The sequence below is a fragment of the Oenanthe melanoleuca genome, chromosome 9 (genome assembly GCF_029582105.1).
Source record: "Oenanthe melanoleuca isolate GR-GAL-2019-014 chromosome 9, OMel1.0, whole genome shotgun sequence".
Classification (NCBI taxonomy): domain Eukaryota; kingdom Metazoa; phylum Chordata; class Aves; order Passeriformes; family Muscicapidae; genus Oenanthe; species Oenanthe melanoleuca.
The window spans coordinates 16251634-16271847 of NC_079343.1; the positions used below are offsets into that span (position 1 = coordinate 16251634).

Sequence of the window (20214 nt, forward strand, 5' to 3'; positions counted from 1 at the left end):
TCATTGATTGCTCTGTATCCAAAATTCTTGTTAAAGTAGCAGGACATATCTCTGACTCAATGTACCATAGATTTTTTCCTTGCCCTTGAGATTTGCAAAGACACCAATTAAGTGTTTCTTACCTTGATTTTATGCTGGTTCTCTACACAGAACTCATCTACACTGAGAGGGCATCAAGAGCCAGAGCAGAGGCAGACCAGCATTCTCCTTCCTGAACTAATCTATAATGTTCAGTTGTTGGGATGGATGCCAAATCTCACAGTTATGATTTAATTAATTCACAAAGAGACAAAAGTTTGGAGGGAGAAGAAACTAAAATTTAAAATATGGAGGTTTCAAGTATTTTCACATAAGAGGTATTTTCTGAGGCCACATTCACACTGCCCCCCACCTGCAATAACACAAACCCCAGCCCCTCCCTCCATGGCCAAAGCTGCAGCATGTCCCTCTGACTCCAGCCCTGCTCTGTGGGCAGTGGCCTTGGCAGTATTCACAGCATGAAGATTAAGTAGTGTAAGCATGGCCCAGAGAATCTGAAAGAATGTTATTAAATGGAATGATCTATGGTGCAGAATGTCAAATAACAGTTTCCTATAACTGAAACTATTTCAGAGATTATTAAAAACTGCAGTCTTCTAAGTCAGAGACACATAATGCTTGGTTCATGTGCTGCTCCCAAAAGGCCTTCCCGACACCTCCAAATTTCATCAACAGTCAAAACGAATGTTTCTTTTGTTGTCTTGATTAAAGCCTTCCATTTGTTTCCTCTGGGACTCTGAAAGGGTCCATCTTTGCATGCCCAGCTCAGCCAAGGCTGGCAGCTGTGTCAGTGCTGCCAACAGCTCCCTGAACCATGGCCCACAGTCCCGGCAGGACGACGGCCGGAGGCTCACATCCAGCTCTGAGAGTTCCTTGAATGCTCCTAAACCTTGGCAGAAAACAGCCCAGCCTTCATCAGAGATGTTGTTATTGTAACTCAAATCCAGCTTCTGCAACCTGGTTAAATGGCCATCTTGCCTCAGGGATGCTGCAAGAGATGACAGACACAAACATAACTAATAAATCCTGATAACTGCTTTAAAAGCTTCTCAGAGAGGAGAATGGTATTTTAATACCTCATTTCAGCAGTCAAACAGCAAGATTTAACTCTTCAGCAACATAAAACCACTTGGTGCTGATCTCAGAAAGACAGCTTTATAACAGCTGAAGGAGTTTGCAACACTTAAAGCACAGGCAGTTCAAAAGGACCAAAGTATTGAGTTAAAAGGTTAAAAGTGTGTGGCAACCTTGGAGTCAGTTGGAAGGAGGTTAGATCAAGAGGCAGACAGGCTTTACAGGGAGATTTAGAAAGAGGAAAGCAAAACTAGGTGAGGCTGCATGACTGACTACAACAGCCACATCTCACTGTGGGAGGGCCAAATATACCCTAAAGGAGTCCTTAACATGATTGGCAAAGGAGACATCCATCAAGGGTGATGGTTTTTAAAGCCAAAAGTATTTGGACTTCACCTCAACAGATTTCACATTCCAGGGCTTACAGCTGTCACACAGCTATTGCCAATGTCAGACACTCAAACCCCTGAGTGAGGCCCACAGAATCACAAGGAGGAGCATAAAATTAGCAAGTTTTTAAAAGGATCCTAGAATTTATTCCTTTATCAGGTTCCCATTTTCCAGTATTTCTTAGCAGCTGCTAAGAGATGGGTAAAAACATTTCTGTTTTAAGACTCCCCCAGTAGTCTGACTCCAGAAACCCACCCAATGGTTTGGGAGCTGGTAGTGCCTGTATTCCTGGCTGTCAGCACAGACATTTTCTCTACAGTACTGAGCTGTGAAACAGCATCCAAGCAAAACAAAACTCCTCAGAGGCAGCTTTAATATTTGATATAAAAAACAGATGAAAACCCTACATTTTCTAAATTATTTTTTTAATTCTTATTAATATATAAAAGTGCTTAGATTCTTTGCATTTCAGCCTTTTCATCTTTTCCACTGGGCATGTCCAGGACACACAGAAAAATGAAAGCCCTTTGTGGGAAAAATACTCCTGTATTTTCCATGTTGACATCTGATTTTTACAAAAATATGCTCATGGATTTATGCAAAAACTTGCTTCCATGGAACAAACCCCTTCTGAATTGTGGTCTGAATGCCCTGACTCCTTGAGTGCTAGTAAATACCATGTTATACTTACTTAGAAGTGCCAAATCTTCAGCCACCAGGTTACAGCTGCTCAGTCTAAACACTTGAATCTCCGTTGCAAGCTTTAGTGCTCCCAAAAGCAGCTTTAGGTTCCCACCAACGCACTTATTCCAAGAAAGGTCTAATATCTCCAGTTCAGGAAGGTGAAGGGCAGCCTCAGCTGAAAAGATTAAGACCAGCAACTTCTGCTTACTAAGAGAAAACAACATGGCCTCAACAGACACCTCACCTGCAATTCACCTGTAAGGAGGATCCAAACAGCCTGATTGCTTGTGCTTAGAATGAATTCTTTTATCCCAATAAAAGTCAAGCAAAAGAAAATGAGAAGGCTCTGCCTATAGAATCTATCAGGACTCTATGGAGAGGAGTTTTTATCTTTCTAGCCACATTACTGCCTTGGCCTTGTCACACTGAATTAATTTAATTTAATAGCTTGCTTTTAAACCATTTTACATCAATTTAAAGACCATTTTGTTGTTGTTGTTGTTGTTGTTGTTGTTTTGAACTCACTACTTGAGATGCTCTGTATCTTTTGGCAGCTCTGATTTCCACGGTGTCACTCTTACATAACTGTAGTGATATAAACATAATACTCTTTCTGCAAGGACCTCTGACCAGCTTAGCTTGCTACTGCTTCTGCTGGAGGCAGTCAAGTCTTACTCCAGGTTTAATGTCACAAGTAAACAGTACAAAATATAAGTGCACAAGACAGTAACTGAGAGATCCCTCTGTATTAAGATTTCATGTGCCATATGGAACACCTATCAAAGGCCACTAATCCACAGAGATTTGCAATAAGTAGGCAAAAGAGGCTGAATTTACATATCCTGTGTTAGACTGGAGTTTTCTTCAGGGCTGTGCAATATCTTTTCCACCACTGCAGTCATTTCCTCCATTGCTCCATGCTGAACTCTACCCCAGAAAGTTTCTACTGAAATTTTCACCTGCAGTGAGGTGAAAAACCCTTAGTCAAAATTTTGCCCTACTGAGTGAAGTGTAACATCCAGGCTATGATTACAGCATAACACAAAATCATGTTTTTCTTTTTTCTGCAAAAATTAAGGAGTATATAAAAGCTCACTATCAGGCAAAGGACTTCATCTCCCCAGGCATAGTAGACAAGTCATACAATTCTCTTCCCTTGCAGCCTGGTTCCACAAAGCACTGGTTTCATCACAGGCTTTTTCATTCAGGACCTGAGGTATAAAGTAACCATGATCCTTGGAGTTCAGCCAAAGGAGAAGGGAATGCTTTGTCCAACAAGGACACAGAGAATGGGCACATTTTAAAGAAACATTCCTACCTAGTGACGACAGGGACTCTTCACCTAAGCCACAGTTGCTGATGGTCACAGATTTCAGCTTTGGTAAAAACCTGAGCCTGCCCAGAAGAGGATCTGATGAGAGTCCTACATTTTTATTCGAGGATAAATTCAGCTCTTGAAGACTGGAGAGTAAAGGTATCACCTGGGCTACAAAAACATGAAATATTTATTAGACAGTCACTGATCCATAAAAAATGTGTAGTTGTATATTTGCCTGACATAATTTCTTGTCTTTATAAATCAATCCAAAAGTCAAGGCCAAGTTTTTACACACAAGTTCATGGTGAGTAATGTTTTAGGTCATAAATAGCCCTGTCATTTTCAGTAAAACTGTTTCAGAAGCTAAGTATTCCATACTATGTGGAAGCTTGTGAGAACATAGCTTCCTGGAAATTTTCTCAGTGAAGTAGAGAATTTCCAAATGCTTCATTGCTGACTGAAACTTCTTTGTCTTAATGTTATTATTCTCTATTATAAAATAAATTAAAAAGAAATCATGGTTGATATTGCTAATACTGAATATTCCCTAAAGCTCCATCATCATCTTCAAGTCATCTTCTTTGTCATGGAAAATAGGATGTGGGCAGTATCGGCTTTGAGTCATGGAATTTTTTGTTGCTGTTAAGAGTAAAAACAAAGTTAAGATAACAGAGAGAGAAAAATAAACCCTCTCACAAATTGATTGAGAAATGCCTTTTTCTTCACAGTAGTGTTTATAGCTGCATCAATTCAACCTGGAGAAAGCACACAGCAGCAGCAATGCAAGATCTCCTAAAATCACCCTCTACTCAGTGTGCAGATCACCAAGGGAGTTTTAGGCAGTTGTATTTCCATGCACATACCCACTATGGATCCATCCAACTTATACCACTGGGGGAACTGTCCCTAGATATTTGCTAAATTATTGATTATCAAAAAAAAAGCAGTGCTTGGTGAGAGTTCCCACATTCCCATTGTGGGTCTGAATCACAGCAGATTCAGGTCCTTAGTTCCACATGGGATCAGACACTCTGAGATTTCCTCTGGTTCAGCAAAAAAAAACATTCCATATTGATCAAGAAAGCTCTCCCCCACGCTGCATTTTCAGAGCTGCCTAATGAAAAAAGTACTGAAATCAGCTCTTCTGCCAGGTAGAATCTTCTATGTCTTTGAGATATTTTCAGAAGGCAAAACTGAGATCCTTAATGAATTTCCTCAATGTATCCTTACACAAAACAGTCATGTCCTCTTCTGTGACACAGCACTGGTGAAGATCAAGGACTTCCAGATTTTTCAAGCTGGCCAAATGAGCTGTTGAGGCTTTAAAGCCACCACCAATCTCTCTGTTACACGAGATGTCTAATTTCCTTAGCTCTGCAAGGTGCTGTAAAGCAGTGTCTGAAATGGAAAAGGGAACAAGCTGGTCACTGGCTGCCACAACAGCCCAGGTCAGGGCTTTGGCATCTATTTACTCCAATGTCAAAGTTTGCACAAGGTATTGCAGGCAAAGCTCCTGGCTAAGCTTCAGTGTATAATCACAGCAGACACACAGTAATGCAGCAAAGCCTCCCTGTGCATGCAGCTCCATTCTTCTCTGGGAGAGCAGGTGAAGGTGAGGCCAGCTCATCATCCAGTCAATCCTCAGCCTTTTGCAGGAATTACTGCTGGATGTGCTCATTAATGCCTGTTGTTTTGCCACCTCCACTAGGGAGAGACACAGATAACAAGCCCATTTCATGTGGCTTCACTGGACACTCTTTAACTGATAATGGTGAATTTGGGTTTCCTTTGGAAAACAGGATTAACTTGTTAAAAGTTAGCTGGTCTGTCTGTGTCCTTGTCTAGGTTCTGTCTGGGGAAAGAGGAAGCACATCCAGAGAGCCACAGCCCTGAGATGTGTCTCAGATAAATGATGTGGAGGGTGACTCTCTCCACTGACTTCCACAAGCTTGAGCTCAGGGTAGATAAATTCAGCTCCTGCTGAAAGGCCCTGTAGTCTTTTACCAATCCTCAAACAGAAAATAATGATTGTCCATTAATACTGCCAAACCCTCAGCAAAATCCCACCTCATTGCCTTTCCTAAATGGTTTTCAGATGTACAATTTATTTGGAATGAAAGTTTTCTGAACATAAAGTCTAACCTAAGCCCTGGAGGCTGTCTTGCTTTAATCCACACATGTGCAAGTTTAACTCTTTCAAGCCTGGCACATTTTTCAGATCCTGAGCAATAACCTTCATGCTGCAGCCAATGTTTTTGTTGATAGAGAGATCTAATACTTCGAGGTTTGGGGTCACATTTAGAAGTTCAGCTGGGGAAAAAAAAAAAAGAAAATAAAAGAAAACTAGAATTGGTATTTGTCTAGAAAAGTACAGCACCATGATAAACAGGAAGACATGGTCAGGGTTTGCCTGTCAGTGTGGTTTAGTCTTGCTAAGTTCCTGTTCTACCTAAACAACATAGTAAAATAAATATTGGATAGGAATCAAGAAAATCTGTGAAAAATATATATAAAAGTGAAAAAATACAAGGACTGTTAGAAAAATACAGAGGAATAAAAAGCAGAAATACAAAGGGAAAGAAAATTTTCTAATGAAAATATATAGGAATGTCTGTTACATATGGGGCTCCTGCAGTGCAGATGAGAGCCATGGAGCTTCTCTTTTCTGAGCAAACACCTTCCAAAATGGACAATGAGATAAAAAGACCACACAGGATCCAGCTGCTATGGTGAGAGGACAGAAGGGAAGATTGGTCAGTGGTTACCAACTCAGGTTAAATTCACAATTCTCAGACCTTCTTTCCAATCCCATGGCTAATTACATATTCAGCTGCTTAATTTTAAGCAATTAGTGTTGGAAATTCTGGCACACATTTTTTGCTGAAGGTCTCAAAGGATCCAGAAATCCTGGACCACTGAGTCAGTCAGACTTAGGTCTTCTCAACTTTCCCTCATGATTACAGAGAAAAACTTTCTTCTTTGGAAGAAAGTGCATTAAATCCCCACATCATAAATACTGTTATAATGCAGAGCTTGAAATAAATTAACTTTTCACTGATATTGAGCCCAATACAGCCATTATCTAAGCCAAATAAGTCCAATTTTTGTGAAGCCAGTCTCAGTCCAGCTCGATGGACACACGTACCAAGGGATTCTCCATCCTTTGCTGTCAGGTTACAGTCTGTAATTTTCAGACATTTTAATTTGCATCCTTCCTGAAGTTTTTTTGTCAGCAGTGATAGTTTTCCACCTATGTTACTGTTCCATGATAAATCCAGTTCTTCAAGCTGAGAAACAATTTCAAATGCCTCACCTGCAACAGAAGTCAAGAATGATTCATTCTGGGTATCAATTTCAGTGCAAACAAAAATACAGGCTTGAAATATATTAAAGAGGAAGGTTAGCTACTTAATACTCAAATTACTTTATGATGAATGTCTTGCCAGGAAAATTGTTAAATAAATGAATTATTGCTTTTGCAGCAATGTTGTATAAAATCTCACATTGTCTAAGGAGCAACATAGATCACAAGTCACTGTCACAGTGCACACAAACCTGAAATTTATTCAGGTTCCCAAACCCTCATCAGGCAGTTTGGCTCATGCTGGGACCAGGAAGTCCAGTCTAAAGGGAAATCAATACAAGTGACAAGTCTGAATTTACTGTCCTGTAGAGTTTTACTCTGTTTTATTTGGCAAATTTCCAACATCCTCTGTCCTGTGTCCACAGGTCATTTTGGAGGGAATGAAAGAATTCTTCTCACAACTGTTTCTCAAACATGCAAGTTTCATTTCTGACAGGAATTTCTGACTCACGTCATAAGAAACCAAGATGAGCATTGTTTTGATTCAAATTAACTTTCCCATGATTTCAAGGCAGACAGAACTGACTCTTACTACACTCAGAAAAATCAGCCTTTTCAAGACTTGACACACCTGGCAATGTGAACTGTGTTACTGCTTACTTGAAATACTAACATCCCACTGTAAAATCCAGTTTCCTAACTTCCTTTGTAGAGGAGGGAGGCAGAGCATATTTGCATAAACTCATTCCCCAGAAAGATCAATTAATTAGACCATATACAAAAGCAATTTCAAAGTGTCACACAATTTTTTGATCTAAAGTCTAATAATTGAGAATTGTATTTTTATAGTAACATCCTTTCATGTCTGTGTGGTTTTCATAATTAATTTTTCACAAAAGATTTATAATAGAAAAATAATTATTTCCATAAGTGAATATTCAGATTTGCGAGGAAAGGACATGTCTTAGTTTTTACTTTTGCATTTATTTTAAATTATTGCCTCAGTGTTGAATACTGAGCAATGCTCTACAGTTGAGAAGTGCAGCATAGCCTGTTTCTGTTTGACATGTGAACTATAGATTTCCAGACACACTTTCCTCCCAGAAGATAAATAAAGGAATATAACTCCAGGAATGGTTTCCTATCACATCTCACAGTCAAGCTCTGAGCAACCACATAGAATAGCTTGATATTATGGTTATATTTCAGACATTGATTTTTAAGCAGGATGTGCTGAGTACACAAGAGGCCACATTTCTGCAGAGAGATGTGGACAAGGTCACGCAGCCAGGATTGGCCTAAATACACAAGTTGTTTTCAAAATCACAGGCAAAATCAATGCAAACTGACTGTTGCTATTCCACGTGTCAAGGGTATCACATTTTGACTGGAAATTCAAGTTCTCTGATCAATTTTGTGTCTGCCCCAGCAGAAGCTGAACCGAACTGGGAAGGAAACAGCACTGAAGAACCTGGTAGAATAAATCAATTGGAAAAATAACCAGCAAAATTCAGAGGAGAAAAAAACCCAAATCTATGAGAAGGGTTTGAAAAAGAATGAAATACATTTGAAAAAATATTAGAAAATTAAATACAGATTTCACACTCATCAGAAACAGAGCAGTTATTTTCACCAGCTGTTGTAGAGATGCTTATTTCCTCCCCAAGAGATTGCATGACTCACTTTTGATCTACCACCATATATGTCATCTTATTTCTGAACCTTTCCTAGAAAAAGCTTGAATATGAATGACATAAACAAATCCCAGCATTTAGAACTTAAAAACTAAGCAGTAACTTTTATAATCCCTAATTGATGGTGTTCGCCCTTCTTTTAAATGTAAACCATAGATCCACTCCAGAGTAAACTCGAGGCCCAGAGGTGACTCTGTGCCAGAACCTGAGTGTGCAACAGCACCTAAAAAGATTTACATCTCATGCTTTACAGAAAGCAAGGTGCAGACACTCTAAGCAAAGAAGCAAGCAGAGGAATGAACTTGAAAAAACACCAAGTCATAAAGCTCTGAGGCAGCACTTCTGGTTTTAAGTCTTCTTCCAAAAGACTATTGGGATTTTCATGACAAGCACTCACCTGTCCTGCAGCTCCAACACCTAAGCTGACCCTATTGTGATTGACTCTGCTTCTAGGCAAAAAATTGTAATCCAAATAAAAACTATTCTTTCCTGCAAATATGACTGGATTATCTTCCCTTCTGAGGGTGAAAGCTTCACACCTGGAGGAATGAACTTTGCAGAGCTACCTAAAGGTGTAAGGTCACCCATAAGCCCAGGTTTCTACTATTTCACAGCAGGAGTTCTCTTTGCCCAGTGTGGAAGCAGCAGGAGTAGGATGTAGGAAGAGATGAGATGGACTACATCAGCTCCAAGCTGTCTGGAAGTAAATGTAAATGAAATCCTGTACCTAAGGAGATGACATCCTCAGCTGTCAGCCTGCAGTTGTTAAGTCGGAGGACTTTTAACAGGTTCACATGATGAAGATGGACAGTGAGAGCTTTCAAAGTCCCTCCAACACAACCATTCCAGGACAGGCTGATCTCTTCCAGCTCTGGGAGAAATGGCAGTAAAGAAGCTATAAAGAAATAAAAGAAAAAGCTTTTCTGTTTGCATGTTTCTGCACACCCTGGATATCAATACATCTTCATATTGAGATGTTTTCTACAACCAGTACAGAATTATAACAATTATCATATATCATATCATGTTATCATATAACATATCATGTAATATATTATGACAATTTGTACCTCACTTTTCTTATCTATATCTTGAGTGTAAGGACATTCATCTGCTTCACAGACCTGGGTGATTTCTATATTTTTATATATTACATAATTTATATAATTTAGAAATTAATATTTCTCAGGGACCTGGGACCATTAGATAAAATGTTAATATGGACTGCAAAAAAGAAAGGGAAGGGAAAAGAGGAGAGGGAATAATAGAACAGGTAAATAAAAATTAAAGAAATACATGAAGTGATTAGTTGAATAAAATGTGCATTTACCCAGCTCTGTTACATCTGTTGCACTTAGTGCACAATTATTCAGATCCAGATTCTTGCTGTTTGGTTTCTTTCCCAGTTTCTCCATGAACTGGTTAAATCTCTGCTCACCAGATGATGTCTCTGTTTCAGAAGTGAGATGTGAAAGTCCATCTGAACAACAAAGAAATAGGGCCCTGGTTACCTCTGCTAATAAACACAAGGTGTAAAACCTGCCTGAGGCTGCCAGGTGAAGACTTCAGGAAATTAATTAAATCTGTCAATAAAGCAGCCTCTATTTCTCATCAATTTGGACCAACAACCTGACTGATAAGATCACTATAGATCAAATCAGTACAAAGCTCCTGCTGCATTTTTATACAATATCTATGTAAGGTAGTTCCTGCATTTCTGGGCTTTGCAAAGCAAAAAAATACAGAAAATAGCAATCCACCCTCAGTGGCTGCCCTCTTATCATTTCTCCAAGCTGACCCAGACCCCTTAGGACAAAGGATGTGGTTCTAAGCTTCACCTTCCATCTCCTTTTGAAAAATAGTTCCATTTTCTCTGGAGTGGATGTAAATAGTATTTTTGTGTATACAAAATAACATCCATGAGAGATTCCCATTCTCTTCCCCTCCCCCTGCCCAGTGCCAAGTGAGAGGAAACATCTGCTCCTGCTATGTTCAGACTGCTTTAGCAGGACAGCAGGACAGAGACCCATCTTAAACCCAACAAGGCAAGCTACTGCTCAAAGCTTGGCTCTGAAACCAAATAAGCTCTGGAACTAATGAGCTGACTTCAGCACTGACTCTTACATTGCAGACCAAGAAAGAAGTCACCCAAAAGCTTTACCCTTCCTCAGCAACACAGATCTAACTCTTTGCTTAACACCTACCAAATCAGAGGGTACATCCTCGATAATGTTCCAATCAGAAGTAAATCCTGGCTAGAGGATAAACTGAAGGAGCAAATAGAGGATTTTGGCTAGCAAGAAAACAGCTGATTTTCTATGAAATTAAAATATATACACGTTTCATTATTGTACCAGCATTACCTTCTCCAGAGAGATCTTGCTTTTCACTCTGATCATCAGCTCCAGCATTGTTTACTTCTGTTTCTTCAACTTCCTTTCTGTCCTTGCCCTCAGAGTTCCCAATGTCAAAACTTTTGAAGAATTGTTTGATGGCTGAAGGCTGCTCTTTGCTTTCTTCAGGAGCACACTTCTTTCCTTGGAACTGTTTTATAACAAAGTCAAATGGGGAACTCTTTGGGTTGTCCTCTTCATGTCTATCCTGGCAGTTCTGGTCATCTTTCATGGGATCAGCAGACAGAATTAGATTTAATAATGCTTACTCTTGCTTACCTTTTTTCATGATGGCAGATGCACTGAGAATTTGACACCTTTGCCTCCATCCAACCATATATCATAGAGATGATACAAGTGGTCAAGAGCAGAGCACTTACATAAAGCTGAGGCAGTATCTAAAATCTGGCATTAATGTGTTGTCATAGCTGTATTCCTTAGAAATACAAAAATTATACAAACCAATGTACATCGATGTACATGCACAGTTACTGAGCTGTAGAGCAATCCTGCTTTCCCTGGCTGTGATTTCCTGCTGTAAAGAGACATTATTTTAAACAAAGAACATACCTGTCTTTTCCATGGCTACACCTGAGGATCTCTTTCACACTTTCCAGTTTTTACAGCACTTTCAGGGTTTGTGGGATAGGTGAGCCATGACATGCAAACAAAACCTCACTCCTCTCCTTTATAGGAACTTTCCGTGCATTTTCTCTCACAAGTTTCTCTTTTCATCAGTTTGACAGCAGCAGCTCTGCACAAGTTTGTGGGTTCTTTCCTGATGCCTCTATTCCTCTGTACTCTATCCCAAACTCTGCCGTTCCTGAGGCTGAGAAGTCTGTTTAAATGCTCCGATCATGTCCCAGCTTAGACCCGATCTCAAGGCAGAAATCAGGAAGTGGCAGCAAAATCTTCGCTACTGCTCCCAAACTACCGCATGTCCCTGAGACAGCTGTTGTTAGAAGAGGCTGAGTCACCGCAGAGATCACATTACAAGAGTACCTGAAGAAAAGCTCTTTGTTTTCCCACCCCTTTTGTCCATACTGGGCAGCAATGGTGCTGGAGGCTGAGCAGAGCCCTGCTGTCAGCTGGATGTTGCACAGCTCAAAAGAAAAAGGGAGGACGGACACTCCTGATCATTTTAAGGCAACAGGAGACATAAGAGGAAAAGTCACAATCATCTTCTGGGTAACACCATGATACAATATTACAACGCAATCATTGGACACACCTTATAAATACTTCAAACTCCAGTACACCTTGTTTTTGTCTGTCTATCTGTCCTAAAGTCTGATTTCCTCAATGGTGAACATCATAATGTCTGTCTTAATCATACTCATGGCCATTTATACTGAATCTCTTTAGTCTTGATAATCTTTTCCAGTCTATGAGGTCTTCCCTTTTGCAGGCTAAACCAGCCAAACCCTTTTTCCCTCATGTGGCAAACTCTCCATTTCCCTTATCATTTCCTGCTCACCTTTGTCCACACCTGGTGCAATATAATTTATACTTCCTTAAGAACAAGGGACCATCCACGGGTCTCTATACACTAAAGACATATGCAAACTGGAGTGATGTTGGTAGGGAATGATAAAGCTGGTAAACAAAACCAACAATTTCTTTGGAAGAAGCTGAGCAGACACCAGCCTGAGGAGAGGCTTGACTCAGTGTGAATCTAGACAAAGGATTCAGACAGGGTGGAATGGAATGAGGCACGGGGTGCAGCAAGGAGTCAACAGGGCAAGATGAGGAGAAGAAAAACAAAGTGAACGTCAGAAAAATCGACTTGCCCATGAGAGGTACCATGCTGGGAAACATGTACAGCAGCTAGAAATGCACAAAACCATTGTGATCAACCATCTTTTTCACTAGGAAAGGAGGGCACACTTCTCTTCCCAAACAGAAAGGATCTCCAAGTTGGCTTTATTAGCGTTTTCCAACACCAGGCATGGCTGTCCTGTCTCAGTTTCTGAAATCAGCATCTCACTACAGACCTATATACACATCAGGAATTTGTGCTAATTCATGTGTCCAGGCATCTCAGCTATGCAGACAATGGAAAATCCCAGCATTTTTGTTGGTAAAGAACAGAATTTGACAGTTCTTTGTTTGTGCTTAACAACAGAGTGAGTGGGAATGAAACACAGACCAAGCAACCCATGTCTGTGAAGGTGTCCTGGGCTCTCCTGGCCCAAGACTTCTCAATGCCCACTGCAGTTCAATGAGAACATGGAACAGGAATATTTGACAATCTCTGTCCTGTGAAAATGGGGAAATCCTTAAGCAAGCTAAGCACCAATTACAGAGGTTAGGCTGGGCTAACTCACATGCTCTGACATCAGTATTTCAGTTGATGTTCTGCCAATTCAGCTGTTCTTTCACCACTTGAGGCTGTTGAATGACAGTGACAATACCCCAGGGCACTATGACAGCATCCCTGTAATCTAGTAAGAAGGGAAACAGTAACCTGGTCTCCTCTTCCTAAAAAGCAAATCTTTACCTTTTTTAACATCAGCTATGAGGGAAGAGGTAACAACAGGATTAGCCCCCAAAAAAGCAGGATGACTAGAGTGAGGTGGCTGCACTAAGCTGTAAACGTGAGCAGCACTTTGCAATAGGCCCAGGCTGTGCTGTGAACATGTGATACATCAGGACAGCCAGGCCCAGCCGTGCCCTGTTAGCTGCTCTGTCCTTTTCCCTGCCACACTTCTGAACAGGTGTCCTGCTCCTGCCTGTCAGAGCCCCGTGTCTGCTTCCTGCAGCATGTCATGGACAGCACAGGGCAGGCTTAGCTTTTGGAGTTTAAAAATAATAGACGCCTTCCCCTTTCTATCCAGTTAAATGGCCTGTGACCATCTGCCGAGTGCTCAGTGTCACACTTGTTTATATCTACACCTCCCTCTGTCTAGACCTGGGGCAAGGTTAGGAACAGAACCAATTTTGGAACAAAATAGTTTAAGTTGCAACCCACACAGCATCCACTGGGGAGAGATTAATGTGGATTTTTGTACTTTGCCTCATTGTGACTCCTTAATCCGGCATATATTCCAAAGAAATAATGCCATTAGAGGATTAGTGCCACAAGTTCATTTGAAAAAAAGGATTTGCAAACACTGAAATCCTATATTCTATGTGCTTAATCACTGAGTATCATTTTGGGGATTTCCTCTCCCTTTAGTAGTGTCTCTTTCAATGAAACCCAAGCAAATCAGCAACTCTGTTTTGGATGGCCCTTATTATCCACTAAAGGAAAACAAACCCCCAAGCATCTGGTTAAAATAATACAGAGTCTAAATACACTGGACTTAATCCATCCTTGCTGTCATACAATCACAGTTACATCAGGGAGGCACTCTGCCAAATATTTATATAGAATGTAATGATTTGGGATATTTATCTGCTAGATTTTTGATAATCTGAGTCCTGCAGCATTTAATAACACTATGATCCTTGTTTGCTTCCATGGCAGTTCCCTTCCCCAGCTTTGCCTCTGCAGGATTCTCTTGCTTGGCCCAATTTGTTGGGGGCAGTTGCATGGAGCAAGAAATCGGTGGGGCTGGAAAAATGTTCATTGCCCCATGGTTATCTGTGGCAATTTCAGGTGTCACACTCTTGGGCTCAGAACACACGTGCCAGGAGCTGCTGCCAAGGGAGGGTAAGGGAAGAATGGCCTGGTCCAGCAGCAGGTTTCTGCCCTTATCTTTCCCAGCCACATTCATCAAACCATGACAAAATCCTCCAGAAGATACTGGAAGTCACAATGGGCTGGAAGGACCATTCCCCAGGGAATTCCTGCCTTACCTGTAGAGACTGCACACTTGGCAAGACAAGGCCAGGTGGGATGGGGTTTGGAGCAACCTGGGAGAGTGTCCCTGCCCATGGTATGGGGTTGGAACTGGATGAGCTTTAAAGTGCCTTTGAACCCAAACCATTCTGGGATTCTGTGACAGTCCTGCTTGAACTGGTTGTGTGCAGAGCTGTGTGACAGCTCCTGTCGTCACTGATTTATTATAGATTTATTATAGAATTCCAAACTTTGCATATTCCAGCATGAGCAGCTAAACACAAACTGTAGAATTCTAAACCATATTCTTTTTTTCAAAGCCAGAATTTACTTTACTTCCTATTAAATAGCAGTGGCAATAAGTAGACTTTTCCAACTACTAAGTCATATTGAACATGCATTTTGAATTCCATAAAAAGCAAGGCTTATAGATCTATTGCAGCAAATGCACATTTACACAGCCAGTGAAGATAGTTTTAACACTCATATGTCAAGTTACTTCTTTTAAAATGAAGCTATACAAATGCAAACTTTCAGTCTCTATTACAGTAAACTAGACTGATAGAGAAGATTTTCAGTCTGGAAAATTCTTTTTGGTTGAACTTCTGCCAGGATTAATCCCCTTTCAGTTAATCATTTACATGAATGGGCAATCTGCAGAGTTCATGCAAGGCCTGCAACAAACTATATTAATTACTAGAAACCTAATTCCAAATCAACAGAGTCATAGGATCAGTGTTACCTCCATACGGTACCATCTGGTACAATGGGGCTGGATAGTTCAGCCAAATTCCCCATTGCCTGAATGTGTGCTGCCAGAGAGAGCAAGTTAAGATATAAGAGCTGGTTATAAAACATTTTTAGGGTCATCCTTAATGACAGCATCCAATCCCTGTACTCTAGCTGCTGTTTCAAAAGTTACTTCAAAAAAAAGCATTTATTCAGCACTTTTCTTTTTGAATGTGATACCAATGCTGTCATAGCTTGCCTTTTCACACCCAAAAGTACCCTAAATCCATACAAAAAGTAATGAAAATAATCACTGAACAAGCATATGTGAAAACTTGTCTACATAAAATGCTTTCATTAAAGGCATTATGTATATTGTGATTTGCTTCACTAATTATTACTCCAGTTTAAAAGCTATGTCCAGAAATTCCATAAATGACAGGAACATGGCACTGTGCAGCTTCCATTGAAATTTAATCTTACCAATACATTTGCTCTTTCAGGAAATGGCCAGTTTGAAGGTTTTCACCAAAACCTATCAATCTCATTTTACACCATGTTAGCCAAATAAAAATTCAGGTCTTTGAAACCTCAACTTGTATGGTTTTAAATCCAGACCTTCTGAACCATTTGGATCCAAGGTCACAAAAACCCCAGTATTCTTTCTGCAAACAATATTTGGCCAATTGACTTTTCAAAGGAATTCAAAAGAATTTTCAAAGGTTAGCCATATTTCATCCCTGAGGTCTACGCTTTGGCTTTTGGAATTTAGATCAGCCACACTAAGCAAAATTGAGTAGCTTCACTTTTGCCCAAAGTTTGGCTCCAGATTTCCCTTGGGAAATCCTTTCTGGGGAAAATTTGCAAGTGAGGTTTAGGTAAAGAATCTGATATGCCTGAACACAGATTTCATGCTGGAAAAAGATAGGCTGACCTGTGATAAATAAGTCATTTATGGAGTTTTGTATCAGTTCATTTCATGATATATCTCCATTAAAGTAGACATAAACAGATTTTTATCTTGCTCCAGTCAACATGATAAGAAGAAATAAGGGTTATCACTCTTTCACAGATTCCTCACTGAGGACAGACAGTATTCAGAAAGAATGGATTAAAACCTGCTTAGGCTCTAGTTTAGCAGGTTCTCTACTTCTACAAATCCATTCCAGCCTTGCATTTTTGGTAACCAACATAATTCTTGAACTGTCTATTAATTATTAGACCATTATTAATTATTAGACAATAAAATTATCTAATACAATTTTTACCTTCCATTTTGGAAGATCATAAATCCCATCAGCTGAGCTATGTCTGCCACTGGTTTTGTCAAAAGGGAACAAAAGTGTACATCCTGGTACTTCAGGAATTGAGAAAGACGGGTAGCAGTTGACATTTCTTTGGAAATTAATTGAGAGAATCTCCTTGTTCTTAATTCAGCTTTATAATAGTACCTAAACTGCCCAAAACTCATTAATTTCTTCTGTTCATAACTAATTTCCTACATGTGTCTCTCTCCCTCCTTTGGTGCTTTGCCATTTTTCCTAAGGTGAAGACACCAGCAGGAGCAGGAATGCTGAGGGACACTCAGAGCACTGTGTGATACAGAAATGCACTCCTGCCTGATGCCTGCAACATCCAGTCAAGAACAACTTGCTCTTCTCTGGAGAGGGACCACTGAAGCATCTTTATGAACTGTGCTAGTCACAGTTCACTGCAGCAGACAGCAATCCTGTGCCAGAATCCAAGGGCTACATGCCAGAGATCTTGTAAAGCAGTGTCTCTCTCTCTCTCCAAACTTCCCTCATTAGATAAAACAGGAAAAAATAAATATATAATATTACTATATTGCTAAGGTTGTTCCTACCTCAGGAAGTAATTTTTTAAAATAATGAATTTTTTGTGATTTTCCTGAAACTGATTCACACAAACTAAAATGTCTGATGAAAAATGGACTTTTTACTTTTGTTTATTTGGGTAACCCCACAACTTATACAGCATTTACTTCAGCCTCACCCAGACAATCTTGAAAAAAATCCCAGTAAAAGAACTTTTTTCAAGACTATCTACTCATTACATTTCAAATCACAGGTAGCTACAGATTGAGTGGACTGAACACAAGATGAAAATTATCTTTAAGCCTAGAATGCTCCTTTGCTTACTTGTCTGCCTGCACATGCAAAGATTTGGACAACCACATGAAAATTGTTCTCAACTTATTTTAACTTGTCTCTAATAATTTAATTTTTTTAAAGGAAGACCTAAAATTCTTTTTTAAAGTAGTGGATTTTAAAAGCAATATTTCTGGATGTGATTTTCTTCTGTCAATAGAAGGTCCAGGCAACAACAAAATAGCCACGATGGGATTTATAACAAAAATATTTAGAATCACAATCAATCAAAAAAATAAGTAATTCCACATTAAAAACAATATATTTTGTGTTATATAAAAATAATTTGTTTTCTGTGAGGTTGTGCAGAAGTAGAGAAAAATTACACCCCTTTGCTAATGGTACTTCCCTGACAGTGATCTTAAATAGGAATGAGCCCATTTGACCCAGGTTTAGGTAATGTGTTAGTATTTTAGAGAGAAAAAGGGGCAATATTTTGTTGTTGCAGTAAGCACCCAATGAATTTTAGGCAGGTGATGAAGGATTAACAAACATCAGTTGACACAGATATTGGAAGAAACTAAGCACTCCCTGACATTTCCAAACTTGCCATTTCTAGGCATTGATTCTGAGAGCCAATTCATGGCCAGTGAGAATTAAAGAGTAAACTGCAGGCTTGAGCAGTATAACCAACTGATCCCTGTGTTAGCCTCACAATATGCTTAACAGGATTTCCACCTTGCAGCTCCCCCCAATCCCATCGGATACACAGCTCTGGGATATCACACTTCTGGCATAACTCCTTGCCAAGTCAGAAGTGCATCCTTTCTAAAAATCAGTATAAATAGATAAAACAATAGGGGAGAGCCAAGCAATTCCAAATCTTGTCTTATATTTCTTCTTGGAACAGGAAGATTTTAAGTGAATGCATCAAGCATCTTAAAAGCTAACAACGGCTTAGCAGGTTAAATGTGAAATAGGTTTATCAGCTCAGTGTAGTGCTCTTCATGTAATTATGTTTTTACAGCCTAGTTAGGGGATGGTATTGGAGAAGAGCTTGTGATGTCAGAGTGGGGAGGGCTTAGGAGCAGGGATGAGAGCTAATCAAGACAAGTTCAGTTTGTATTTAAAGTAAAGTCAGCGTTAGTTAAGGCAGTTTTTGACATGTTAATCTTGATGTGTTTTAAAAGCTGCCAAACACATTACTGAGGCAGCCTGGAAGGAAGACTCCTAGAGAAGGGACACACTCCTGGATGTTCATGGTGGCTTCATTGTACCCAAAATTAAGGTCTGCACGATAGATGTAAGTATATATGAAATAAAAAGTGCTGGGTTGTTAATGTAAATAGTGATGAAACACCTGTCAAGTAATACCAAAAGGTGTGTGATTTTTCAGTTTAAATAGGAAAGACTTGTCTCAGCAGAAATGGGGCAGATCAGAGCAAACTTGTTTGTGGTGACTTTAAGAGCAGCACTTGAGTGCACAAAGTAAAGTTAGGAATAGGCAGGGTGAGATAGAAAAAGATATGATTAACTCTATTCTGATTTCTCAGCAATCTGCTATAGGTATTCTCATAGGTAAATAATTCTGTATATTCAGTTGCAAATACCATATTTCTTTATGACATAACTTGATCATTTTAGAAATACTTAAATATCTGTTTCACAAACGGAAGATTTTAGTTTGGGAAGGCTTGTCCTTACATAATCAGTATTTTTCTAGAAGACTTTGGATTCAGATTGCATTGCTTGTTATATATGTACAAATGTTTCCCTGTCTTGTCTGTCCATAACAAAATATTCTTAAAAGCTAAGTGGTTGTTAATATATTTATCTTAATCATTGTGCTAATTTATCTTCTAAAGTAAAACAGAAAAATCTCAATATTTCATAGTTATTTCCTGGTCCAGTGGATTTTCCAAATCAGTATGCATTCAGAATTATTCGAGGCCATCATCACAAGATATATTTGGCTGCTTTTGTCTGATATACCTGCATTAGATTTACCCAGTGAAAATTTTGGCTATATATGTGTAACCATCATAGCAAAGCCCAGTGCTGGCAGCTTTGTGGAACACCAACGTACACAGTGGGATACAATTTTTTAAAATAACAAGGTAATGAGGGTTCCTTACATTTCATTAGTGTCTGACAATGTATGCAGAATTAGCAGTAGACTGAGAAAGGCTTGGGCACTATTACATTGTCTTTGGAGTGAAAAATTCAAGTTCCTTAGTTAGAGAACATGTGAATTTCCAGACCTCCACAGTGCAGCAGAATATGGAAAGAGTAAGAGAGGGAGGCAATCCTAACTCAAGTAACTCTCTCATGGTGTGATCCTTCAAACTGGAGCTGAAGACATTCAGTCTGTTTGAGATGCTGATTTCTGAGCCTGTTCACAGGGTCAGGTGTGCAATTTCACATGCTAATCTCACAAGGGGGAGAAGATTGTATTAGAATTTGTGACTTCATACATTAATTTGGATAATAATAGTGGGTTTAATATGTGGCATCTGTGATATATATATATATTCTAGTATTTGTGACTTCATACATTAATTTTGATAATAATAGTGGGTTTAGTATGTGACATCTGTGATATATATATTCTAACATACCTGCAGATATTTTTTAAGATGTGTATGTGCTGTATTTTGCTGTGCAATAAAGAAACCTGACCTGAAATGATTAATGATG

The 20214-nt window shown here is 39.5% G+C and overlaps 1 protein-coding gene across 3 annotated transcripts; it reads right to left on the reverse strand.

Annotated features, from left to right (window-relative positions):
- Positions 1–525: 525 nt before the first annotated feature.
- Positions 526–11863, reverse strand: LRRC31 (leucine rich repeat containing 31). 3 transcript variants are annotated; one of them, XM_056498716.1, is made up of 10 exons: positions 11467–11863; positions 10867–11121; positions 9834–9983; positions 9231–9398; positions 6651–6818; positions 5648–5815; positions 4736–4903; positions 3506–3673; positions 2195–2362; positions 526–1027 (listed from the first exon to the last, which is right to left on the reverse strand). In XM_056498716.1, exons 1-10 carry the CDS (start codon positions 11477–11479, stop codon positions 708–710), a joined length of 1746 nt encoding a protein of 581 aa, XP_056354691.1. In that variant the 5' UTR covers positions 11480–11863; the 3' UTR covers positions 526–707. The 3 variants fall into 3 exon arrangements, with proteins under 3 accessions (XP_056354691.1, XP_056354693.1, XP_056354692.1); XM_056498718.1 differs by lacking the exon at positions 5648–5815; XM_056498717.1 differs by lacking the exon at positions 4736–4903.
- Between the last annotated feature and the right edge of the window lie 8351 nt (positions 11864–20214).

Bases quoted from the DNA above. Each gene is read 5' to 3' on its own strand.
- LRRC31 (XM_056498716.1), bottom strand. The intron at 9,399-9,833 runs GTAAATGCACAT...ATTTCTTTATAG, and splicing joins AACAGATGTAACAGAGCTGG to CTTCTTTACTGCCATTTCTC. The intron at 2,363-3,505 runs GTAGGAATGTTT...TAATCTTTTCAG, and splicing joins AGAGTCCCTGTCGTCACTAG to CTGAGGCTGCCCTTCACCTT.